General features: G+C 44.1%; 3 protein-coding genes across 5 annotated transcripts in view; 2 read left to right on the top strand and 1 right to left on the bottom strand.

Moving 5' to 3' along the window:
* Window positions 1–5,904: 5,904 nt before the first annotated feature.
* On the bottom strand, window positions 5,905–10,026 carry CD3D (CD3d molecule). Of its 2 annotated transcripts, XM_046015204.1 has the most exons (5): window positions 9,826–10,016; window positions 7,591–7,803; window positions 6,602–6,733; window positions 6,270–6,313; window positions 5,905–6,051 (listed from the first exon to the last, which is right to left on the bottom strand). In XM_046015204.1, exons 1-5 carry the CDS (start codon window positions 9,878–9,880, stop codon window positions 5,986–5,988), a joined length of 510 nt encoding a protein of 169 aa, XP_045871160.1. In that variant the 5' UTR covers window positions 9,881–10,016; the 3' UTR covers window positions 5,905–5,985. The 2 variants fall into 2 exon arrangements, with proteins under 2 accessions (XP_045871160.1, XP_045871161.1); XM_046015205.1 differs by lacking the exon at window positions 7,591–7,803 and having other exon boundaries at window positions 9,826–10,026.
* A 1,293-nt stretch (window positions 10,027–11,319) lies between these two features.
* Window positions 11,320–18,072, top strand: CD3G (CD3g molecule). Of its 2 annotated transcripts, none has more exons than XM_046015202.1 (7): window positions 11,320–11,456; window positions 14,678–14,701; window positions 15,166–15,387; window positions 15,988–16,119; window positions 16,757–16,800; window positions 17,194–17,273; window positions 17,895–18,072. In XM_046015202.1, the coding sequence occupies exons 1-6, from the start codon at window positions 11,402–11,404 to the stop codon at window positions 17,257–17,259; spliced, it is 543 nt and encodes a 180-aa protein (XP_045871158.1). In that variant the 5' UTR covers window positions 11,320–11,401; the 3' UTR covers window positions 17,260–17,273; window positions 17,895–18,072. The 2 variants fall into 2 exon arrangements, with proteins under 2 accessions (XP_045871158.1, XP_045871159.1); XM_046015203.1 differs by lacking the exon at window positions 17,895–18,072 and adding an exon at window positions 17,631–17,873.
* A 5,439-nt stretch (window positions 18,073–23,511) lies between these two features.
* The window catches only part of UBE4A (ubiquitination factor E4A), a 41,051-nt gene continuing 37,735 nt past the window's right edge, over window positions 23,512–26,827 (top strand). Inside the window, exon 1 of the mRNA XM_046015189.1 lies at window positions 23,512–23,693. The gene's annotated coding sequence lies outside the window, so the exon portion shown is untranslated. The remainder of the gene's footprint in view (window positions 23,694–26,827) is intronic.

The following is a 26,827-nucleotide window of genomic DNA, read 5'->3' as shown; positions in this document are numbered from 1 at the left end:
ATCTCACTTAATCCTTACAACAGCTCCACAAAGTAGACAAGAGAGATGTTGTCCTCATTTTACAGGTGAGGCTACAGAGTCTCAGAGAGGTTAAGTTATTTGCCCAAATTGCACAGCAAGTGAGGGAGGGAGCCCGAATGAGCAGCCAGGACTGTCCAACTCCAACACTCTGAAGAGCTACCTAGTGCCGGTGCCGACAGGGATCATTCTGGTTTCCTGGCTTACAAGTTCTGTTTTTAATCACTTAGGCACTCCTTCCGCGAGTGCTTTTCTCATCACTCCTGTCTGTCACAGACCAGCTCTGTGCTAAGAGCTCCAGGGTAGACCAAAAAAAAACAAAACAAAACAAAACAAAACAAAAAACAAGTAAGCAAACAAACAAACAAAAAATGGTTTTTGCTTTCAGGGGGCTTGCAATTACAGCAGAGTGGCCAAATATGCAGAAGGTTGAACAACAGAAAAACAAATGTGATTAACCCCCATAGTACACGCAGCAACTTCACATGGGCCTTGAAGGAAAGGGTGGATAGAACTTGAGGACAGGGGAGAAGGCACTACACTCACCGAAGACGAAACAGGTAACATAAATAGGCTGCTGACTATTAAATAAATTGAATTTATTGTTTAAAACCTTGCCACAAAGAAAACTCTAGACCAAGAAGACTTCATTAGTGAAATCTACCGAACATCTAAGGAAGAAATAATATTAATTCTATACAAACTTTTCCAGAAAATTGAAGAGGCAGGAGTTCCAGCTCATTCTATGGAGGCCAAACTCATCCTGCGTAATGGTTAATTTTTATGTGTCAACTTGACTGAGTCCACAGTACCCAGATGTTTGGCCAAATGCATCTGGATGTTGTCGTGAATATATTCTTTTTAGTTGAGATTAACATTTAAATCCACAGACCTTAAGTAAAGCAGGTTATCCTCCATTGTGTGTGTTGGTGAGCCTCATCCAATCAGTTGACGGACTTACAGGAAAAAAACAACATGAGGTCCTCTGAGGAAGAGGGAGCTTTCTGCCTCTAGACTGCCTTTGGACTCAAGCTGCAACATCAGCTTTTTCCTGGGTCTCCAACCTGCCAGTTCACCCTGCCGATTTCAGACTTGCTAATGTTCACAGGCACAATTCCTTAAAATAAATCTCTCTCTCTCTCTTCTCTTTCCTCCCTTCCTTCTCTCTCCTCTGTCTCCTACATACATATCCTGTTGGTTCTGTTTCTCTGGAGAACCCTAATGACCAACCCTGATATCTAAACCAGGCAAAAACTTTACAAAAAAAAAAAAAAAAACAACTGGGGCGCCAGGGTGGCTCAGTGGGTTGGACCTCTGCTTTTGGGCTCAGGTCATGATCTCAGGTCCCTGGGATCGAGTCCCGTATTGGGCTCTCGGCTCAGCAGGGAGCCTCCTTCCTCCTCTCTCTCTCTCTGCCTGCCTCTCTGCCTACTTGTGATCTTTCTCTGTCAAATAAATAAATAAAATCTTAAAAAAAAAAACTGCAGACCAATATCCCTTATAAATAGATGCAAAAATTCTTCAGTCGATTTTAACAAATTTAATCTAATAATATTTAAAAACAAATTTAATCTAATAATGTATATGTAATATATTAAAAAAAAAAAAGCCAGTCACTTGACTGGCTCAGTCAGTGGAGCATGCAATGCTCAATCTTGCGGCTGTGAGTTCAAGCCCCACACTGGCGGTAGAGTTTACTTTAAAAATATATAAATATAAATATAAATATAAATAGGCATTTATTATATATCATATATAAATAAATAATAACATAAAATATAGATATATAAATATATTATATATAAATAAATATTATACATATAAATATAAAATATATATATGTTAAAGAATAATACATAATGACCAAGTACAGTTTATTTCAAGAATGCAGGATCAGTGCAACAGATTGTATCCCGCATGCAATTTATCATATTAACCGACTAAAGAAGTAAAACCGTACAATCATCTCAATGGATGCAGAAAAACATTTGACAATACTCAACTATTTTTACTAAACATTCCCAGCAAACGAGAAAGAGAACGCATTATCCTCAATCTGTTTAAGAGCATCTAAGAAAAACCTATGGCCAGTATCATCCTTAATGATAAGACAAGGTTTCCCCCTAAGATCACAAATAAGGCAAGAATATCCTCGCTTCCCTTCTATTCAACATTGTACGGGAGATTCTAGCCACCATAATAAGCCAAGGAACTGAAATAAAATACATTCAGAAATGTAATGGAAAAGTTAAACTGTCTTTATTCACAAGCAACATTATCATCTATGTAGAAATTCTGGTGGGCTTTTCCAAAAAAATGATACTATAATTAATATGTGAATTTACGAAGTTTTCAGGGTACAGGACCAATATACAGAACAACTGTATTTCTAGATATTAGCAATGAGCAACTGGAAATTGAAAGTTTAAAAGAACATCATATAAAAGAACCATATAAAAGAACATCAAATTGAAAGTTTAAAAGAACATCATATAAAAGAACCATATAAAAGAACATCAAAAGGGGCGCCTGGGTGGCTCAGTGGGTTAAAGCCTCTGCCTTCGGCTCAGGTCATGGTCTCAGGGTCCTGGGATCGAGCCCCGCATCGGGCTCTCTGCTTGGCAGGGAGCCTGCTTCCCTCTCTCTCTGTCTCTGCCTGTCTCTGCCTGTCTCTGCCTGCCTCTCTGCCTACGTATGACCTCCGTCTGTCAAATAAATAAATAAATAATCCTTAAAAAAAAAAAAAGAACATCAAAAAACATAAAATACTGGGGTGCCTGTGTGGCTCAGTCATTAAACATCTGCCTTTGGCTCCCTGCTAGTGGGAGACCTGCTTCTCCCTTTCCCACTCCCCCGCTTGTGTTCCTCTCTCATTGTGTCTCTCTCTGTCAAATAAGTAAATAAAATCTTTAAAATATATATATATATATATATATTTTATATATATATATATATATATATATATATATAAAATACTTAGGGGATAAATCTGACAAAATTTGTGTTCATGGATTGGAAGAGTCAGTATCATTAAGATGTCGATTCTCCCCAAGTTCATCTATAAATGCAACACAACACGATCAGAATCCCAGCAGGCATTTTGTAGTACCTGAGAAGCTAATTCACATGGGACTACAAAGGACCTAGAATACCAGCCTACTTTCTTTAAAAGTTGCATCGCAGTCCATACACTCCTGAGTATTTATACAACAGAAATAAAAGCATATGTCCACACAATAACTTATATGTGACTATTCATGGCAGCTTTATTTGTGATAGTCCATACCAGGAAATAACCCACAAGAATATCAACAGATGAATGGGTAAGTAGCCTGTGGTCTATCCATACAGTGGAATACTACTGGGCAGTACAAAGGAATAAAATATTAGTAAAATGTATGAATTGCAAAATAATTATGCTGAAGCATAAGAAGCCAGACCAAAAAAGAGTACATGTTACATTATTACACTTACATTAAAATCTAGAAAAACAAAAGCTAATCTATAATGACAGAAAGCAGATCAGTGGTTGCCTAGAGGATAGAGGGGTAAGGAGAGGAAGGGGGGGGGATTGCATACAAAGGGGCCCAAGGAAACTGTTCAAGGTGTTGATATGTTCATTACCTCTATTGCAGTGATGTCTCACAAGTATATACATATGACAAAACGTCACATTTATACTTTAAATATATGTAGTTTTATTCATGGAGGTTTACCTCAGTTAAGCTGTTTTTTTAATTTACTTTTTAATTAACTTATTTATTTGAGAGAGAGAGAGAGTGTGTGGGGGGGGGGAGGAGAGGCAGAGGGAAAGGGAGAGAATCTCAAGCAGGCGCCCCACTGAGTGTCGACCTGTAACACAGGTCTCAATCTCACGACCCTGAGATCATGACCTGAGCCAAAATCAAGAGTCGCACACTCAACTGTCCAAGCCACCCAGGCACCCCAGTGAAGCTATTTATTAAAAGCACAAAAAAAGAGGGATGCCTGGGTGACTCCATCAGTTAAGCGTCTGCCTTCGGCTCAGGTCATGATCCCAGGGTTCAGGGATCGAGCCCCACATCAGGCTCTCTGTTCAATGGGGAGCCTGCTTCTCCCTTCGCCTGCTGCTCCCTTGCTTGCACTCTCTGTCTCTCTTTCTCACAAATAAACAAATTAAAAAAAAAACTTAAAACACACACACACACGCACACAGGAGAACCACAGGGACATAAGTTTCCAGAAGGGCTATGGCAGCTTTCTCAATCATGGTTTCATGATGAAATCACCTTAAGTCACTTTGAAAGTTCTGATGCCTTCGCCCAAGATAATCAGGAGCTCTGGAGATTCCCAAGTGCGTGCAATGTTGAGAACTGGTGAGAGGTATGGGGGAATCTAAGAGCCTAGGAGGACTACAAGGTGAAGGGAAGTGTGCAGGGTGTGGGAAGGAGATAAGTACTGGGTGGGTAGAAGTCACCGGAAAGTTGCCCGAGGTGGAGGGATCCTATGTGGAAAGCTGGAGGCAGGCTGCAGAGGACTACAGTCCTAGGGATGTAAAGGGTAGAAAGAAGCCATGACCACAAATGAAGCATGTGTACCTTGGAAGTTCATAGTCTCTAACAAAATCAGCATCTGTGTACAGCTCACGAAGATAGAGGGCAGAATCATCCAGATCTCTGGCTGTGTGGTTGTTCATTCTCTCCCTCTTTCTGAACCCTGGTCTTGGAAAATTCCACTCTTATGAAACTGTCCCGAATTTCTTTCAGTTACATAGCTCAGAGAACAAAGGAGGGGTTGCCCCTGTGGTAGATTGGAACAGCGTAAAGGACACAAAAGCATCCGTGGCCTCAGCTGTTCCTCAAAACTGGAGACTCTCTGAATGGGGGCAGCTTCAGAACAGGCTGAGGGCTAGGTGCCTAGAGTGGGGCCCAAGTGTCTATGTTTTTTTTTTTAGATTAGTTATTTATTTATTTGACAGAGAGAAATCACAACCAGGCAGAGAGGCAGGCAGAGAGAGAGAGAGAGAGGGAAGCAGGCTCCCCGCTGAGCAGAGAGCCCGATGCAGGACTCGATCCCAGAACCCTGAGATCATGACCCGAGCCGAAGGCAGCGGCCCAACCCACTGAGCCACCCAGGCGCCCCCCAAGTGTCTATGTTTTTAATAAATCCTTCAGGCTCCCAAAGTTTCAGAACCACCACCAACCCACTAGCTGAATACAACATCCACTGAAAATATCCTAAGCTCCTGTCCACTCTCCAATTCCAGCTTTCCAAGTGGGTGAAGAGGGGTAATGAAGAGTTTCTGATATTAGTTTATCATGCAGAAGACAGGGGAGGGACAGGGACAGATTCTGAGGGCAAGAAGGTGAGTGGTACCTTCTATACAGGAGGAAAGGGTCCTGAACGGGCTTACGGGGCAATCTCCTCCCAGCTAGTGGTTACCGATCCACAGGGGTCATAAAGCCAAGGCCAGCCCCTTAGCGGAAGTGGGACTTGGTCACACACGCTCTCCAAGTCTTGATAAAAAGTGATCTCTTGGCCCTTGATGTTTCCACCGCCTCTGCTCATGATCTCATGGAAACTTTAGTGCGGCTGGGTCTGTAAACATCGCAGCCCGCCTTCAACTGTGGTGAGGAAACCAAAGCCCTTCAGTGGTTGTAATAGGGGCTGAGGCAACAAGTACCTGAGAGAGTGTGGTAGAGCCGACCCCACCCCCAGGAAGCCCACTGGGCCAGAAACACCAGTGGGCCAGAATGGGGTGGGAGAAAGCCCATCACACTGTCCATCTGGGGCAGAGGAATGCAAGCAACGAAGGAAGGACACAGGTGGGCAGGGAGGGCAAGGGTCCAGCCAAGGCAGGACAACTCCTGTGCCTTGTCCAAGAGCCTCAAAAAGTCCAGGCACCTGCCGAGTGAGAGAAGACATCTTTATTGGCTGAGCAAGGGAAGAAGGTACAGTCGATACTCCCATAAGCCACTGGTGTCAGGTTCACTTCTTCCGAGGCCAGTTTTCACCAAGATGACTATACTGAGCATCATTCCGATCTCGAAGGGGCTAGGAGGTGAGAAGGGAAATCAGTGAGGCAGGGTCAGTTTCTCCCAAGGAAGACAGCAGTAGGCCCCAGAAATGAGAGCACATGCCTGAGTTTTCCAGCCCTGCCAGTGATGAGTTCCCCACTAGAACCCTTCATCTGTACACAGAACACCTAGCAGGAGCCTCTTCATCCCTTCCCATTCCCCTCCCATTCATATCTCTTTCCCCTCACAGCTCACCTGATAGAGCTGGTCATTTTCCAACAGAACTTGAGTGTCAGCAGCTAGAAGAAACAGGGGAAAGAGTCATCAAGGGCCTAGGAGGAGGGGACAGTGAGACCCCATGAACACTACAAGAGGACGACAGCTGGTCGTACTCTCAGAAGTCTGCATGGGCAATATGGGCACAAGTCTTCCAATAACCAGAGTTAGGAATCCTTAGAGATTGCAAGAGTGACTCCCAGAGGAGGCACAACCCACTGCCAGCCCCATTCTTTGCAGGTCTGCACTCACACCCACATCCACAACATACGTGTGCACGCATGAACGTGCACTCTGTCCCTTCCACTTACCCTTAGAGAACCTTCCAGTCTCATGTCCAGAAAAGCAATAGACTCCCAAAGCAAGGAGCAGAGTGGCGATTAGGTCAGTGATGATGATGCCGGCCAGGGTGGCTGAGTCCAGCTCCACACAGTTCTGACACACTGGCGGGGGTGGGGGGGATGAGAAGAGAACTAGAGAGCCTTCAAGACCAGGAAACCATCTCTGCCTCGTAGGGCAACCCTGGGACCTCACACCAGGACCCAAACTTCAGTAAGATCCCTGGAGAAAGGCCTGCTGATACCCTTGCTACATCCAGCTCTGCCCTTCATCCCAAGGAATGAGGACAGACCCTCATGGACATGGAGCCAAAGAGAAAATCATGGAGCCAACTGGATCTAAGAACCTTCCTGGAAAGGAGTTCAGACCACTGATTAGAAGTAGAAGGGGAGGGGCCTGGGTTGCTCAGTGGGTTAAAGCCTCTGCCTTCAGCTCAGGTCATGATCCCAGGGTCCTGGGATCGAGCCCCACATCAGGCTCTCTGCTCAGCAGGGAGCCTGCTTCCCCCTCTCTCTCTGCCTGCCTCTCTGCCTACCTGTGATCTCTGTCTGTCAAATAAATAAATAAAATCTTTAAAAAAAAAAAAAAGAAGTAGAAGGGGAGGGGCGCCTGGGTGGCTCAGTGGGTTAAGCCTCTGCCTTTGGCTCAGGTCATGATCCTGGGGTCCTGGGATCCTGGGATCAAGCACTGCATCGGAAAAGGAGCCAAGAAGTAGTATCAGCTTTGTAAGAATGCAAACAAGGCAGCAGGGCCAAACTGCTCTCCCAACCCAGCCTTTACTGCTTGAGTCCCAAGACCCCTGCTATTTTTTTTTCCATTAGTTAAGCTCCAAAGTCTGGCTCATACCATTACAAGAGGGACCCCCACTTTGTTTAGAGAACAGGTTGGTCCAGCATGCATGGTCTTTTCTGGCTATAAGCTTCTCATATCCAGAGGTCCCATTCATTTGAATGGCACATACTTCGAAAATATACTTGCGTAAAAGGTGTATTGTGGTCTTGTTCATCTGTCCCCTTGCACGTATACATTCCTCGTGGGTCCAGGTTGCGTTTTCCCAAGTTCCACATTTTACCATGTGGTAATGGTAATGTTCCCTTCAACCACGTGATGTTGGTGTTACAAGTCAGGAACACCATGTCCTCAAGTTCTTCCACGGTTATCTTGGACAGGCTCCCTACGAGGAAAACAGCAACACAAAACCCAGCCAGCTGTTTGGTCTGCAGCAGGTGCCTTATTCTGATGAGTTTGTACTTAAAAAGGACCACTTTCTAAGTCTAGGACAATTTATGGTTTTAGTGTGAGAGACAGAAGTCACAAGAAAAAGGCTTTGGGAGGCTCCCCATGAACCACAGGGACCAGGAAGGATGCAAGGATTCAGTCCCAGCAGAGGACAGACCCTGATGGACATGGAGCCAAAGAGGAAATCATGGAGCCAACTGGAGCTAAGAACCTTCCTGGAAAGGAGTTCAGACCACTGATTAGAAGTAGAAGAGGAGGGGCGCCTGGGTGGCTCATTGGGTAAAGCCTCTGCCATTGACTCAGGTCGTGATCCTGGGGTCCTGGGATCCTGGGATCAAGCCCTGCATCGGACTTTCTGCTCGGCCAAAAACCTGCTTCCCCTTCTCTCTCTGCCTACTTGTGATCTCTTTCTGTGTTAAATAAATAAATAAAATCTTAAAAAAAAAAACAAAAAAAGAAGTAGAAGGGGTGTATAGATTGCTGAAACATTGAAGAAATATGGAAATGCAGAAGACTGTTCCTTGGCTGGAGATGTCCACATTTGTTTTCCAACAAAACTTTTTTGGTTAAGATTTTATTTATTTATTTGAGAGAGAGAAAGAGAGCAGGAGCAGGGGGAAAGGGAGAGGGGGAGGGGCGGATGGAGAAGCAGCCTTCCTGCTGAGCAGGAAGCCCAAGGAGGGGCTCAACAAGGGGCTTGATGAATGGTTCAATCTCTTGACCCTGCGATCACAACCTGAGCCGAAGGCAGATGCTGAACTGACTAAGCCACCCAGGCGCCCCTCCAAAAAGCTTCTAATTCTACTTCCCAGCCATCTATAACCCTCCCACTTCAGCTTCTCATCCTCTTCCCTCCTGCTTTGCCCCTGCCCCCACAACTACCAAGAGAATGGGACTCTCGTCACTAACATCTTTCTTGGGACCAGTGATGGTTGGGGTAGGAGAGAAGCTGGTATGGCTTACCAGCCCAGTGATCCAGAAGGAGACCCTGGACAAATCCCATGTAAAGATCTTTAGTTGTTCTACCCTTGCTTAAGGGTAAGGAGGTAGAAAAAATTGTTTTATCAAATTCATTCTTGGTGCACCACACAAGTCAAGGCTTATAGGGAGTTTGAGGGCTGGAGGTATGCATGGGGCCTTTCTAGATCCACTGAACTGTTTTGACTGAGAACACCTCCACAACCCACAGAGGCATGAGAATCTGTATCTCCAATCCCAGGGAAAAGTGGAGTCCAGATTTTCCCTGAATTCATATTCCATTACCAATTTGAACACAAAAGCATCCTCTGGAAAATCCCCCAAAGAGCTGTTTCTTGTGCGTCTCACGCAGGCCAAGGTTATATCACATCCTATAATCATGACTTCCATGAGGATCTGTTTCCATTGGAAATCCTGGATGTCCCAAAGCATTTGTCCCAGCTTGCCTGAGATTTAGGGGGTTTCTGGGACAAGACTCTACCAGTTTTAAAACCAGGCGAACGAAGATGAGTGGATCACCTTACCACCCCAGATCTGCCCTCCTTCCTTCTCCGCCTAAACTCAACTTTCTCTTAGAGCATCCCCCTGAGTACAGGGTCATGGCTCCTGATGGTGACAAGTGATGGCCAAATCACTAAAAGTACTAGATCCCAGAGCCTCTCTGTCCTAGAAGAAATAGTGTTCCCTTATCATCCCTAGGCTCAGGCCCCTGCAGACTGCACATTTCCTGCAGGTCTCTGGCCTAAGGCCTTTAGAGAGGCATTTAAGGCCAACATACACGCCTAGCTAGACTCAAAGCCAAGAGCCTGTTTCCCAATCCAAACCCTGTACTCCATCCCAACCCTGCTCTCCTTGACAACTCTGCTTGGTAAAGTGAAGCTAGCACTGAGAAGGACTTTTACGTGGAGCCCAGTCCAGGTGCTAATGTCCCTCTCGCGCCCCTTCTCCAAGATGTCCTCACCACCTAGAGAAGCCTTACCTTGGGAGAGAAGGACAGCCAGTATCAGGCCAGAGAGAAACCTACAGTGTTCCATTTTCCAGCAGAATTCCTTCAGTAGGTAGACCCAGGTCACAGAACTAAACGCCAGGGTGAAAGACGCCCTCCTCCAACTGACTCATGGGTACCCGGAAAAAGTAAAGGAGTGGGGGGGGGACCAGAAGACGCCTATCTGTCTGCTCTCTGCCGTTGATCAGAGGAGACTGTCAGGGCAGGGGCAGACTGGGGGTGGGGTAGAAAGGAAGCAGGTGCAAATGGTTCTTTCTCCAAGCACTGAGTTTGGGGGTGAGGTGGAAGGGAGAGAGCAGAGAATGTGGAAAATGTGGCCTAGACCTCTAGGAAGTAAAAGAAGGTTTAGGATGTTCTTTTCCGAGTCACTGACGAAAAGCAGTAATTTCAGAGTTTCTATCAACAGCGTAACTACATTTACTCACCCCCTGAAAAACTGCCAGCTCTCAAAACCCTTGAGAAAAACTGTGAGCCCCATCCCATAAGCCATACCAGCAAGGTTCCTCCCATTTCTGGTGTTTCTTGGGACCCCACCCAAGGTCCTCCTTGGACAGCCTGGGACACCAGACTAAGTAGCTTTTTAAACCGATGTTTGAATCCCAGCTCCAATACAGCCTACTCACTGGGCCTGGGCCAGTCATGGAATTTTTCAGAGCCTAATTCTCTCCATATGCCAATAAGGATTCAGACAAAAAGTCTGCATGGTACATGAGATACCACCTTTGCTCAATAAGAGACAGTTATTAATAACAATGTGATTGACTCACCAGGAGACAAGTGGACTTTTCTCCCCTATGGCCTGTGGGGATCCAAACTCTCTACGCTGCCGGAGTCGGACTGTAATTTACCTGAGGGCAGAGATAGCACATGTCTTGCTCCCTTCTGTATCTCCGTCACCTGGCTTGTGCCTGGCACATAACGAGAGGTTCTGCAGATTTTTGTTGACTCACTGATGGACCGGCTGAGGGAGCCAGGGGCCTAAGATCCTGGAAAATCAGTTCAGGCTCCAGTGCCTGGAAATATATGGCTTGTCTCATTCCAATTGTCCTACCTATTCTCATCCAGGCAGGCCCCTTTTTAATGATCTTGTCTCCAAAGAGCAGTGAAAAATTCTTGAATAAGGGCTTGAGCACGTGAGGTTTCTCACTTAAATTCATGAGTTCTAGCAACCAACTGACATCCTAGCAACAAGCGGTGGCAGAGATGTTTACCCCTCTCATGAAGAAAGGGGCCCATCTCCTACCCAGAACCCAAGGGGTTTCTCTATGCAAGCTGTCTCCGAGATGGAGAAGCAGTCCTCTCTCCCTTTCCTTCCCATGTCCTCCCATTCTTTACTCCTTCACAGAAAGCAAGATACCTATGCACCTGCAGACCTCCTGAGGCCCCTCTCTGCCCACATTTGAAGTAGAGGGTGGTGGTTCTGGATTCGAGCCTTCTCTCAGGGGCCCCAGGCTGAGTGGTGCTGGGCGGAGCCAGACCAGCTGCTCTGCAGGCTGGCGGGCTGCTGGGAGTTGCTTCGTGCTTCTTTGGGGGGAAGACAGAGACTGACATGGAGCCGGGGAAGCATCTGGCTGGCCTCATCCTGGCTGTCACTCTTCTTCAAGGTACGGGGTTCTGGTAGTCTGGAGAAAGGCTCAGGGGAAGAGATCATTACCGGGAAAGAAAGGGTATTGAGATCTCTAACCTCAAGGCTTCCTCAGACGTCACACTAGAATTCTGAGAAAGAAGGGCAAAATGAAGCCTCTTATTGTTCTCTGCTAGAGAGAAGCAGTGTCCAGTGGGAAAGATGGGGTCCTTGTCTCTTAAGAAATGAAAATAGCGGACTTTACTGGCTAGAGGGAAGACCCGGATGTCGCCATCTTGGGTTGAATGTAGCCCAAAAGGGCACAGGCCGGGGACCTGAAAAGAAAAAGTATGTGTTCCTTAACTCAGAGCTGGAGTTAGGGGGAGACCTATAAGGCACTCACTCAGTTGGTCATAGGGCCAATAGGTCAACAAATATGAGTGAGGGGCGCCTGGGTGGCCCAGGTGGGTTGAAGCCTCTGCCTTCGGCTAGGGTCATGATCTCAGGGTCCTGGGATCGAGCCCTGCGTCGGGCCCTCTGCTCAGCAGGGAGCCTGCTTCCTCCTCTCTCTCTGCCTGCCTCTCTGCCTACTTGTGATCTCTGCCAAATAAATAAAATCTTTTAAAAAAATATATGAGTGAGATCCTATTACATGATAGGCTAGGAGGATATAAGGAAGGATAAGAACCTTCTGCCCTAGTGAGCTTACAGTCTAATTGGAGAGAGAAGCTTCGGTGTTACTAGACTAAGTGTAAGGTACAACATAGGACACCTGTATGAGTATTTTGTTCAGCATAAACAATGGGAAGTGGATGACCTGGGTTGATGCCTGGAATCTGGACTAAAGATGGTTCTCCACACGCTGAGGGAAACACGAAAGTTGCTGAAATCATACAAGGACTACGTGAGATGTGAGGAAGAGGGCCTGAGGATGGAACCGAGAGGATATCGACCTTTAAAGGATAGTTAGAGAAAAACATCTCACAAAAGAGATAAGAAGACCATCAAAGAGCTAGAATAATCAGACGATGCAATACCGCAGAAACCAAGGGAGCAGAGAGCTTCCAAAAGGAAAGAATCACCAATAATGAAATATTATAGAGACGTCCTGCTGACAGAAGAATATATTTAAAAGTTTAAGCCTGTGGGATTTAACAAAATAAAGGCCATGATTGATTTATAACCCTTTCACTGGGGTAGTATGTGGGGAAAACGAATGGAAGTGTATAGAAGATGAGGACAGTGATAAAGTACCAAATGTAGACTGTCTTTAAAGATGTCTGGATGAGGGGCACCTGGGTGGCTCAGTGGGTTAAGCCACTGCCTTCGGCTCAGGTCATGATCTCAGGGTCCTGGGATCGCGCTCCATATCGGGCTCTCTGCTCAGCGGGAGCCTGCTTTCCCTCTCTCTCTACCTGCCTCTCTGCCTATTTGTGCTCTCTCTGTCTCTCTCTGTTAAATAAATAAATATATTTTTTTAAACCCACTTTTAATGGAGCTTTAGCTGCTAAAAAAAAGCAGAGGATTCCAGACCATGCACGCAATACTTTGATGTATGTTGCCGTAAAGTTCTGATGCTAACCATCCAGAATTAACATCAGACCTCACAGGTCAAGGGCACTGTGCCCAACAAGACTGCCCTCCCTTTGAGTTCCAGGCACAAGTTCAAGGGTTCCTATAGCACCTAAACTTCTGACAAGCTGGGTACAACCCTGGAGGGTTCCCAGATTTGACAATTGGTTACAACAACTCACAAAACTCAAGAAAGCACCATATTTACTATTACAGCTCAAATTTTTGAAAATATATTTATTTATTTACTTACTTACTTGTTTGAGAGAGAGCATAAGCAGAGTGAGGGTCAGAAGGAGAGGCAGGCTCCCCACTGAGCAGGGAACCCCAACCTGGGGCTCAATCCCAGAACTCCAGGACCACGACCTGAGCTAAAGGCAGATGCTTAATGACTGAGCCACCAAGGTGCCCCTTTACTATTACAGTTCAATTATAAAAAATAAAATCAGCATTTTTCCAAATGATGAGATGCGTAAGGTCCATGAGGGCCCTGAACACAGAGTTCCTCTGCCCTCTCCCTGTGGAATCAGAATATATCACCTTCCTAGTACACTGATATATTCACCAACAAGGAAGCTCCACTGAGAATTTTTTTTCCTTGACTTGTTGGGGTTTTTTTAGAGAAAGAGGGAGCAGTGGGAGAACAGATGGATAGGTTGAGAATCTCAAGCAGGCTCTGAGCCCAGCACAAAGTCCAACATGGGACTTGATCTCACCACCCAGATATCATGACCTGACCTGAAACCAAGAGTCAGATGTTCAACCAACAGAGCCACGCATAGTCCCCTCCACTGAGTTTTTGGTTTTGTTTTAAGATTTTATTTTGTTATTTTTCAGAGAGAGAAAACAAGCAGGGGAGAGGCAGGAGGAGGGAAAAGGAGAAGCAGGCTCCCCACTGAGTAGGGAGCCCAAGGCGGGGCTCAATCCCAGGATCCTGGGATCTTGACTTGATCAAAAGCAGACACTTAACCAAATGAGCCATACAGGCGCCCCTCCACTGAGTTTTTACTGGAGTTTCAAGAAATACATATAATTGATTGAATTGTTGGCCATGTGACTAAATTCAGTCTCCAGCTCCCTTCCTCAGCCAAGGCTCAGATTCCAGATTACACGGTCTTGACCAGCCCTATCCTGAGTCATCGCATAACACAAATTCACGTATGGTCCAAAGACCACCAACAGGCACCTGAGTGGCTCAGTCAGCTGAGCGTCCAACTCTTGATTTCAGCTCAGATCATGATCCCAGGGTTGTGGGATCAAGCCCCAAGTGGAACTCCATGCTCAGCAGGGAGTCTGCTTCTCTCTCTCTCCCTCTCCCTCTCCCTCTACCCTCCCCCTACTATGTGCTCTCTCATGCTTTCTTGCAAATAAATAAATCAATAAATCTTAAAAAAAAAAAAATAAGCCCACCAAGAATAACACAGACACTCCTATCACTCATGAAATTCCAAGGGTTTAGAAACTCCTTCCCAGGAATCCATGACAAAGACGAGACAAATTCTTTACTATAGAACACCTTGAATTCAATTTGGTGATTTAGGCTACAACCCAGGGAGGTAAGTAAAGATACTGCCCACTCTTAGATTAGGATATCTATTTTGGCCTTGAATGACCAAGGAAATGATTATCTCGGGGCATCTGGACAATTCTATACCCAACTAATCCTCTGCCTCTCTTCTGTCTCTATAGGTACTACCGCGGAGAAGGAACAAGGTAGGATGAATGGCTTCTTTCTATCCTCAAACGCTGAGGAAATTCCTGGAATATGGTTCCTACACTAGTAGTCCTATAGGACTGGGTGACAGAAGGGATAGGATGATGGGTAATAATAGCAGTCAGCCAAATGACTGGCCAGTCATGATCTTTCTGGGCAGCTTTCCTGAAGCCAAGCAATTAGCTCTCCAGTTCTTGGAGTAGAAACAGGAGCCCAGCAGCTAGGCACTATTTGAAGTGGGACCCATGAACCAACACCACTGGCATCAAGTTAGAAATCCTCCATTTCAGCTCCTTCCCAGAACTACTAAGCAGAATCTGAAATTCTCACTAGGTTGCCCATGTGAACCATGTGCACATTAAAGTTTGAGAAGAGCTACTGCAATGGTCTCGTCCTGATACCTTGAGGCAGGGAAAATTTCAGAGGAAAGATCCTTAACAGACGGTGACTTTTCCCTTTTCAGGAGTTCCTGTGGTAAAAGTAGATGGCAATCGAGAAGATGGTTTGGTACTTCTGATTTGTGACTCAAAAGACAAAGAGATCACATGGTTTAAAGATGGGAAACAAGAAAATTCCTCGAATGATGCTAAGCTGAATCTGGGAAGCAGTATCAAGGACCCTCAAGGGATATATCAGTGTAAAGGATCAGAGGGCACTTCAAAACCACTCCAAGTATATTACAGAAGTATGTAATCCCCTTTGGTTTGTTTGTTATCTAATTAAGCAGCGCTTGTTATTCTGGGTGGGCTTCTTATCCCTGGTGAGTGTGGGAATAGACGCTAACCGGTTCTCATTCTCTCAATCTCAGCTTGCCTCTTTTTTGAATATAACAAGACAGTTCCCTCATCTTCTTAGAAAAGTATACCTGGTCCTGTAAAGCCTGGTTTAATTCTGGATAGGCAGTCATGGATTGGAGCAGTCATCTATTTATATAAACTGAGTTGGGGTAGCCCAGGGAGACAGAGGAGATTACAAGGTGAGCAGCAATGAAATGTAGAAGGCAGATGACCACAGAGAAGGGGATCTGATCTTCCTTCTATTTCACATATTTCCTGATGGTCAGACTTTATGGGTTTCCCCAGAATGCCTGGGGGATGGGGGAATATCAGGAAGTGTTGCATGCTTAGTCCCGGGATCTTCCCAGGCAATTCCCCTAACATACCTTGCACAGAGAGAGGAGTCTGCTACCTTAGGTGGAGGCATTAGCCCGTGTAGGCAAGAGAAAAAGATTCAGGAGAACCACTTTCACACCTTGAAGGCGCCTTGTCCCTCCCTTTCCCCATAGTGTGTCAGAACTGCATTGACCTGAACGCAGGCACTGTATCCAGCTTTGTCTTCGCTGAAATCATCAGCATTTGCTTCCTTGCTATCGGGGTTTACTTCATTGCTGGACAGGATGGAGTTCGCCAGTCCAGAGGTAAAAGAATGTTCCTCAATGAGAGACGAGACCACCCAGGACCCTCCGTTTCCTTCCTATCAAAGTAGACCCAATAGAAGAGATGAGGTGGGCACGTGTTGCCATCTAGCCCAACTGGGTGAAAAAGCCCTTGTTGTGTTCACAGAATATTTACCTGTCTCAAGAACCACCTCCCTCTGATTTTCCTCCGATTCCTCTGAATTAAAAAAAAAAAAAAAAAAAAACTCCTTAATTGAACTAAGACCTATAGAGAGAAACATGCATGAATGGCAAGCATACAGCTAAACAAGCTAAACAAACACCCATGAATCCAACACCCAGTTAGAGAAAGAGAGTATTACCCACACCCTAGATGTCCCCCTTGTGGTCAATTCCAGCCTCTACCTATCCCCCAAAACCAGTATTATCCCGACTTGTAACAACATTGATTTATTTTGCCTGTTTTCATTCCTATGTTAATGCACTCGTACAAAAGTACGCTTGTGTGTGCGCTTCTGTTACTCAAAAAAAGTGCCTGTGGAATCTTTCCACCTTGTTGTGGTTCTCTCAGTCTTATTACTGTGTAGTACTTCAGTGTGTGAATATAATGCAATTTCTTAGCGTACCTTGTGTTTTTTTGTTTATTTGTTTTTTGTAGCTTCAGACAAGCAGACTCTGTTATCCAATGACCAGCTTTACCAGGTAAGGTAGGGGGGAATGAATAATTGCTATAATTACTAGCACAATTTGGGGGTGGGGGACAAGTTATTCAAAGGAGACCATACAGATAAGGAATTGCTTAGGGCATACAGGTTGATTACATAGTTACACTTCGGGTAGAATGGATGAAATGAAGAGAAAGGTTGAGAGAGACTAAGGTCTGGATCCAGTGAGAAAAAGTTGAAGAACACAAGGAGAGGGACACATAAAGAAACTGTGTGCAGAGCCTCCAACCTCCTTGTCCTCTTTCCACGCCCAGGACCGTGAAGCACCCACTCCAAAGCCTTGCACACGAAAAGCATTCAATAAATGTGCATCAAATTAATTCACAGATGAGGAGGAAAAATGAGTTTATGACTGTGCTGTTCTTTTTAGCCCCTCAGGGATCGGGAAAATGACCAATATGGCCACCTTCAAGGAAAGCGATTGAGGAAAAATTGAACTCAGGACTCAAAGTAAGTATGTCCTTCTACACCAGTTCTAAGAAATTACCTTTTCTGGGGTGCCTGGGTGGCTCAGTAGAGTAAGTGTCTGATTCTTGATTTTAGCTCAGGTCATGATCTCAGGGTTGTGATATCGAGCCCCGCACTGGGCTCTGTGCTCAGCGCAGAACCTGCTTAAGATTCTCTCTCTCTCCCTCTCCCTCTGCCCCTCTCCCCCAGCGCGCTCTCTCTTAAAAAACAAAACCTTTCCTTTACCTGCCTTCCCATCTGTTGCCACGCCTATCTCCTTTTTCCAAGAAGCTATAAGCTTAGGGGAGGGTAGGTGACTGATGGTTCTTTGTCGTAAGGGGACTGTCCTATTCATTGCAGGGTTGTCAACAGCATCCCTGACTCCTCTCCACCAGATGCCAGTAGAACCCCCAGATGTAACAACCAAAAATATCTCCAGATATTTCAAGTGTCTCCCCCAGGGCAAAATCAGCATTCATTACAAACCCCTGACCTCTATTAAACTCTCGCTCAACCAATCAAGCAACCAGAAGTTCTGATTCAATCAAGTTTCAATCAAGAAAACAGGACCCATGCATTATTTGGTTTTCTGAACCAATCCCAATTTTTCTTTTTTCAATCCAGGTGTTTTCCATTCTGGATAGATCCCAGAAACATGGCATTACACTTTGGAACACTCCTAGCAGAGAGACTTTCAGCCCTAATTCTAGACTCAAGTTTCCCAAAGGTGACAAATGGAGAAGAAAGTCCATCAGAGCAAATATGGATTTTTCTCAAAATAAAACTAAAAGGAAAGTAAAAATATGTATGGTGTTGCATGAGCGCCACCTATTGGGAGGTAATTTTCCTGTAAAAGAAAATTGAAAAGGTCCCATAACCCCCTCTATTTGGATATTACTTTTTAAACTTCTCATTTTCATTTACTTTCTGTATGTCATAATTTTCATCGTTCAAAGATGCAATGAAAGGTCTCCCTGCACCTCCATCCCCAGCCATTCAGTTGTCCTTTCCAGAGACAAACAATATACTAGTTTCTTATGTATCTTTATAAGGTAAATATACAGGTATTTAAATCAGAGGTATTCTAGGCATACATGAGCAAACTCTCTTTTTTTTCATAAGCACTCTTAAGTACACATTATTCTTCCCTTCCCTATTTTTCACACAAATGGTGTCATACTATACATCTGGCACTTTTCACCTAGTAAACCTTAAGATTATTTCATATCAGGGGCGCCTGGGTGGCTCAGTGGGTTAAGCCGCTGCCTTCGGCTCAGGTCATGATCTCAGGGTCCTGGATCAAGTCCCGCATCGGGCTCTCTGCTCAGCGGAGAGCCTGCTCCCCTTCCTCTCTCTCTGCCTGCCTCTCTTGTGATTTCTCTCTGTCAAATAAATAAAATCTTTAAAAAAAAAAAGATTATTTCATATCAGTATGTAAAGCAGTCTTTTTTAAATGCAACCACATTACATAGACTCGCTATGATTTATTTAATCACCCTCCCATGGATAGACAAAATATTGCTGCCAATATTTTGCTCTTGCAATGCTGCAATGACTAACGTTGTATAAGTGTCATTTTAAAAATAATTTTATAGGGGGTTCCTGGGTGGCTCAGTTGGTTAAACGACCTGGAATCGCATCCAGCATTGGGCTCCCCGCTGAGCGGGAAGTCTGCTTCTTCCTCTGACCCCTTCCCCTCTCATGCTCTCTCTCTCTCAAATAAATAAATAAAATCTTTTTTAAGATTATTTATTTATTTATTTGACAGAGAGAGATCACAAGTAGATAGGCAGGCAGAGAGAGAGGGAAACAGGCCCCCGCCAAGCAGAGAGCCCGATGCGGGACTCGATCCCAGGACCCTGAGATCATGACCTGAGCCGAAGGCAGCGGCCTAACCCACTGAGCCACCCAGGCGCCCCAATAAATAAAATCTTTTTAAAAATAAAATTAAATAAATAAAATAAAGGGCACCTGGGTGGCTCAGTGGTTTAAAGCCTCTGCCTTAGGCTCAGATCATGATCCCAGGGTCCTGGGATCAAGCCCCGCATCAGGTTCTCTGCTCCACCGGTATCCTGCTTCTTTCTCTCTCTCTCTGCCTGCCTCTCCACCTACTTGTAATCTCTGTCTCTCAAATAAATACATAAAATCTTTAAAAATAAATAAAAATAAAAATAATTGTATAGGGGCTCCCAGGTGGCTCTGTCGTTAAATGTCTACTTGCGGCTCAGATCATGATCCCAGGGTCCTGGGCCCGAGCCACTGGTTGGGCTCTCTGCTCAGAGGGAAGCCTGCTTCTCCCTCTCCCTCTGCTTTGTGTTCCCTCTCTGCTGTGTCTCTCCCTGCTAAATAAATAAAATCTTCAAAAAATAAAAATAAAAATAATTGTATTGAGATATAATTTACATGCTATAAAATTCAGTCATTTTAAGCAATTTCCCCTGTTCTCAGTGACTTTTACAAAATTTACCCAGCTGTGTAATCACCATAATCATTAGAACGTTTCCATAACCCTCTTAAGATTTCTTCTGCTGTTTGCAGTCATTCCCTGTTCCCAATCTCAGCCCCAGGCAACCACTAATCTCTTTTCTGTCAAATTTGCCTTTTCTGTACATTTCATATAAATGGAATCATACAATATGCTGCTAATTATACAATGTGTTGGACATTTTCATGCTAATCTTTTTGTGGACACCATGTCTTCATTTCTCTGGAGTTGATACCTAGGAGTGAAGAATTGCTGGGTTCTATGACAAATTTATGTTTAACTTTTTTTTTATGTTTTTTAAATTTTTTTTATGTTTAACTTTTTAAGAAATTCCCTGTACCATGTACATTCCCACTAGCAGTGGATGAGGGTTTCTATTTCTCCAAATATTTGTTACCTTATTTTTTTTTTAGTATAGCCATTCTCCTAGGTATAAAATGGTACCTTATTGTACCTTTAATTTGCATTTCCCTAATAACTAATGTTATTGAACATCTTTTCATGTACTTGTCCACCATTCTTTTGTCTTTGGTGAAATGTCTATTTTAAATCTTTTTTTTTTTTAATTTGGGTTGTTTGTATGTCTTACTGTTGAACTCAAAGAGGTCTTCATATTTTGAATACGAGTCCTTTATTACATATATGATTTGCAAATACATCTACCAGTCTGTCGCTTGTCTTTTCATTCTCTTCATGGTGACTTTTGAAGCCAAAAAATTTTTAATTTTGATGAAGCTTATTTTACCCATTTTTTTAATGGATTGTGCTTTTGGTATCACGCCTAAGAAATCTTTGCCAAACCCAAGGTCACAAAGATTTCTCCTATGTCTTCCTTTTATAGTTTTGAAAGTTTCATAGTTTTATTGCTGACAGATGTCATTTTGAACATACTTAGGACAATTCATAACAAATACAAATAAATGAGATTTGGAAGCCATAATGTATTTGCACTTGTAATTTTATTAAATATTGCCAAATTGCACTTCATGGAGGTTACTCCCAATTACAATAATTGAGAGTGCTTTTTTGCTCCATATTTTTTTAACTTTGCCAATCTGATAAGTTAAACATGGCATCTCAGTATAGTTTTAATATACATTTTCCTTATAAAAAATAGAAGTGAACCATGTGTTTTTCCTTCTCATGATATATAGGGTCATATTCTTTTATCTTTTTCTTATTGACTTGCAACAGCCCTTTACATATGTGGGAAACTAGATCTTTTGTTTGTGATATTAGTTGCAGATATTTTTCCAATTTTGGTATTTGTTCTTTGACTTGATGATGATTGATTTTCTGTGTACATTTTATTTATCTGCATATAGTAAAATTCGCTGGTCTCTTGTACCTTCTAGGTTGTCTCCTATTTAGAAAGGTCTTCCCCAATTTAAGATTATTCTTTCAGGGGCGCCTGGGTGGCTCAATCAGTTAAGCATCTGTCTTCAGCTCAAGTCATGATGCCAGGGTTCTGGGATCCAGCCCCATATTGGACTGCCTGCTCAGTGGGGAGTGCCATTCCCAACTGCTCATTCTCTCTCTCAAATAAAGAAATAAAATTCTTTTTTTAGAAGATTATTATTTTTAAAAAGTTTTCCTATGACTTCCTCTGACATTTTTATGGTTTCATTTTATACATTTAAATGAGTGATCCATCAATTTTAATGTAAAGGCCTAACATACTAACTTGCACCCTGCATAGCTACCCAGTCATTCCAGAACTACTTTTTGAATTATCCATCTTGTGCCAATTGATTTGGGGGGTTTTTTAAAAGATTTTATTTATTTGACAGAGAGATAGACAGTGAGAGAGGGAACACAAGCAGGGGGAGTGGGAGAGGGAGAAGCAGGCTTCCTGCCCAGTAGGGAGGCCATGTGGGTTTCAGGCCCAGGACCCTGCGAGATGACCTGAGCCAAATGCAGACACTCAGCGACTAAACCACCCACGCACCCCCTGCCCATTAATTTTTTTAAAAAGATTTTATTTATTTATTTGACAGACAGAGATCACAAGTAGGCAGAGAGGCAGGCAGAGAGAGTGAGAGGGAAGCAGGCTCCCTGCCGAGCAGAGAGCCCGACGCGGGACTCCATCCCAGGACCCTGAGCGGGACTCCATCCCAGGACCCTGAGATCATGACCTGAGCCTAAGGCAGCGGCTTAAACCACTGAGCCACCCAGGCGCCCCCTGCCCATTAATTTTAAATGGTGTTACCACTCCACCCTCACCAGACTGTAAGCTCCAAGCAGGAAAGACTTGTGTACTTTTTACTAATGTATCTTCAGAAACTAGCATAATGCTGGAACAAGACAAGCATTCAAAGATTGCGCAGTGCTGTGTGTGGGTGTATAGGCGGGTGGGAGGCGAAATACACATAACATGAAATTTACCATTTTAAATATTTTAAGTGTACTATTCAGCAGCATTAAATACAATCACAATGCTGTGCAACCATCACCACAGCCATTTCGGGAACTTTTTTCATCATCTTAACCTCTGTACTCATTAAAAAATAATTCTCCATTCTTCCCTTCCCCCAGACCCTGGTAACCTCTATTCTATTCTATCCCAATGAATTTGCCTATTCCAGGTACAACATATAAGTGGAATCATACAATATCTGTCCTTTTGTGTCTGGTTTTTTTCATATAACATGTTTTCAAGGTTTATCCATGTTGTGGCATGTATTAGAATTTCAGCCTTTTAAGGCTAAATAATAGTCAATTGTATGTATATGCCACATTTTGTTTATCCATTCATTTGTCAATGCACATTTTGATTGGTTTCCCCCTTTTAGCTATTATGAATAACATTGTTATGAACATTGATGTACAAATATCTGTTTGAGTCCGAAAGTGCTGCACTATTTTATAATCCTATCAGCAATGCCCAAGGGTTCCTTATTTCTCCTCCTCTTCACCAACACGTATTTTCTTTTTTTTTTTTTTTTGTTTTTGTTTTTGGTTAATAGACTTCCTCAAGGATGTGAGGTATTATTTCATGTTTCAGTTTGCATTTCCATAATGATTAGTGTCGCCGAGCATCTTTTTCGTGGGCTTATTGGCCATTTGTATATCTTCCTTGAAGGAAAGTCTTTTCAAGTCCATTGCCCATTTTTTAATCACACTGTGGTTTGTTGTTGAGTTGTAGAAGTTCTTTATATATTTTGGGCATTAATCCTTTATCAGACATATGATTTACAAATATTTGGTCTCATTCTATGAGTTGTCTTTTCACTTGCTCTCTTGAAAAGTATGCTGCTTTCACTGCCTTTGTATGCCTCAAAGCAACCTTGTACCATGCATGTTGTCACCGCTTCACAGATACAACTGAAAGCCAACGCTAGCATATCTTAGCACACTTCCTGACACCTAACAGGCGCTCAAAACTTTCTATTAGTGTTATTGCTGTTACTCTTGTTGCTGTTGCCTCAGAGATAATGATAATCTATGAAGAGTAACAGAAGCTGCTTCAAAAAGGCATGTCACTGGACGGAAAAAATAGAAAGCAAAAGGCCACAGAGGTTGCCAGCAGCGCCCAGGATCACCAAGTCACGGCCCCTCGCAATACACCAGATTTCAAAAACCGCCTAGTGTTTCACCAAACTCCAAACCATCCACGCCCATGCCCCCGGCCCCCACCCGCCCCCGCCCCCCATCCGCCCCCATCCGCCCCCATCCGCCCCCGACCCGCCCGGCCGGAGCCCAAGGCCACTTCCGGCCACTTCCGCCCCGCCCAGCCAGCCAGCGCGTGCGCCGTGAGGGTGTTTGCGCGCCGGTTCCCATCGCAGAGGGGCACACCCTGTTTCCGGCGCCCGGATGAGATTCCACAAGGCCCGGCGCCTGATCATGATGTAAGTTCCGGTTGCCTTGCTGAGTCGGAAGTGGGAACCCTTCGGGCCCTGAGACTTACCGTGTCGTCGCTGCTGGCCCTTCAGGCTCTGGTAAGAGGAAATAGCTTGACGGGAGGGGATCGTTGAGTTTGCGACGAGATTTTCTTCTCCTAGCTGAATGCCACTCCAAGTCTCTGCACTCTTGCCTCCAAAATTGCTTCTCCTGTGCCTTCCTGACCCTTGACCCTCTCCCTCGTGAACTTCGACCTGTCTGATTTGGGACCCCTTTACGGTGCCCCAGCTTCTGGCACCTCTCCCCCTTTTGCCATTCCCCTCCAGGAAAAGGCCAGAATGCTGGCCTTAGGTTATCTTTGACTTCCTTTCTCTAAAATGAGCGCCGAGTGGGTGGGTCTCCCTCCTTGCCAGGAATCCCTTATGGAACCTGGAGAGATGAAATGCAAAGCGTAAACAACAAACAGCCAGATGTCACAGAAGGGGGAATTAAGCACGAGTCGCAGCAGTGAAACCAATTGAATACATATGGCAAGATATTGACATTTCTTAAGGCAGGTGATCATTTCACTACTCAAAACTCTTCCTGGCACTGTGCTTCGTGCTCCCTCACCAGTAGGTCGTGGAGGACACTGATAAGATTGAGTAACCGCAGTCAGGAGCTTATATTTGATGGGTCTTCTCTTTGGAATCAGTTTTTCACTCCCAGAGCAAGGACTCGTTTAGTCTCATTATTTTGGTCTCCTATGGGAACCCTCCTGAGATAAAATGGGACCCAGGAAAGAATGCTGTTGGCTTTTTGTCTTGAGGAGATCCTTCTAACTTGTTGATGTGTTGTTAGGATCTGTTACCATTCTAGCCAGACGTGAAAGAATTTTGAGGTGGAACATATAACATTGAAAACATTTTAATTCCTTCTTGGTTTAATGTCTCACCAGGACAGAGACCTTAAAAAATATGCTTCACTAGAGTATGATTTTGCCAGTCCAATTTTACGAAGTATTCTACGTATTTCCCTAAAAGTAATACCAAGTCTGATGTTAAAACATTTGTGTGCTCTCCTCTTTAAGAGCTAACAATGGTCCTTAGGGATTAGCAGTACTGTTCATAAACAAAAGAGTGAATGGCAGTAGGGAGGGTGAGAGGATTTTGTAGGACTGGAAGTAAATAGCTATTGTAGATGTAGACCCTTGCAGTGAGTATATCAGAGTGAAATGTGCTTTTAAGTAGGACATATTAAAGAGGAATCAACTCAGGGGCGCCTGGGTGGCTAAGTTGGTTAAGTGTCAGACTGCCTCAGGTCATGATCTCTGGGTCCTGAAAGGGAGCCCCAGTTCAGGCTCTCCTCTCAGGGGAGTGTGCTTCTCTCTCTCCCAGTGCCCCCCCCCCAACCCCTGGCTCATGCTCTTGTGCAATCTCTCTCTCTCTCTCAAATAAATAAATAAAATCTTTTTTTTTTTTTTTTAAGTAATCAAATCCAAAAGCTCCTAAGGTTTTGATGGTGGCACCATCCCAAAGACTGACAACAAGATGGTGCTGTATCTCTGTATGGCAGTGGAAAATAAGAGATTATAAGTAATTGGTGACATTGAATATTAAGACAGACAAAATATTGGGGCACCTGGGTGGCTCAGTCATTAAGCATATGCCTTCGGCTCAGGTCATCATCCCAGGTCTTGGGATCGAGCCCCATCTCGGGCTCCTTGCTCAGCAGGAAGCCTGTTTCTCCCTCTCCCACTCCCCCGGCTTGTGTTCCCTCTCTTGCTGTGTCCCTCTCTGTCAAATAAACAAATAAAATTTTTTTTAAAAAATCAGGCTTCCATTTCATCAGACCTGTTGGAGTGGGTGATATCTAGGTATTACATTTGTGAGACCATTGAACGTATCTATACTGACATCTCCGCAAAGGTTCCCATCAAGTGGTCATTCTTCCTTTTTTCTGTGAAACTTTTCTATAAGTGGTTACACAGTATTGGACTATGAAAATAGTTTGTTCACAGATTTGAAGTTCATATGAGAAGGATGAACTTAGTATGGTAGGCAGAAACTTTTATTTTTTGTTTTTCAAAAAGACATATAGCAGAGATGACAAGAGATTATTTCCGATCTCTATTCTACACATCCTGAGATACCAAAGAGCCTCAAGTGTCTGACCCAGAAGCTTGACCTGCTACTGCAACCCAAGACACACAGTAAAGCCCTTACCTTGAAGTAGGATCATGGGTGCCTTCAAAGGAGGTCAGGAGTAATAACATGTAAGATTGAATCATTTAATAAAGATTTATTTGGGATTTTGTGATTGTGATACATAATTCCAGACAGAAAAAAAAACTAATCAGATATGAAATTGTACTCAGATTGCTTACTATCTAGCAAGGTAGAGGTCTGCTTTAGGAATACAACGTAGGAAGTTAATAAATCCTATTATTAAATGTAATGGGAAGCTAACTTTTTTTTTTTTTAAGATTTATTTGTCTTAGAGAGTGCACATGTGCGTGCAGCAGGAAGGGGCAGAGGGAGAGGGAGAGAGAGTCTTAAGCAGACTACAGTTGAGTGTGGAACCTGACATAGAGCTCCGTCTCACACCCTTGAGATCATGACCTGAGCTGAAACCAAGCACTGGACACTTAACCGACTGTGCCAACCAGGCACCCCAGCGTCTTTTTATAATGTAACAGTGTAATATTGAGAAAGGAGGAAATAATGCCATTTATTATCATAAATCCTGTTTATTTGTCTTGATAGTCTTAGGAGTCTATCTTTTCATATGTTCTGTATTCTTGACTTTCACCTTGCTGCTTTTCTACCTCTTGTAGAGGTGCAGATAACGCATCTCCTTTGTATTGTTTGTTTTCATTTATTTATTGGAGAGAGAGAGAGCACTTAAAAAAGAGGTGGAGAGAGACATAGATGGAGAAGCAGGCTCCCCACCAAACAGGGAGCCAGATGCTGGGCTTAGTCCCAGGACCCTGGGATCATGATCTGAGCCAAAGGAGACATTTAACTGACTGAACCACCCAGGCGCCCCAAGATGATTTATTTATTTATTTCTCAAGGAGAGGACACACAAGCGGTGGGGTGGGGTGGGGAGCAGCGGGCATAGGGGTAAGCAGGCTCCCCACTGAACGAGGAGCTGAATGCAGGACTCAATCCCAGAACCTTGGGATCATGAGCAGAGGCGAAGGCAGTCACTTAACCTACTGAGCCACCCAGGCGTCCCTAAGATTTTATTG

Source organism: Meles meles, chromosome 8 (assembly GCF_922984935.1).
Source record: "Meles meles chromosome 8, mMelMel3.1 paternal haplotype, whole genome shotgun sequence".
Classification (NCBI taxonomy): Eukaryota; Metazoa; Chordata; class Mammalia; order Carnivora; family Mustelidae; genus Meles; species Meles meles.
This window is presented reverse-complemented; position numbering and strand designations above follow the sequence as displayed.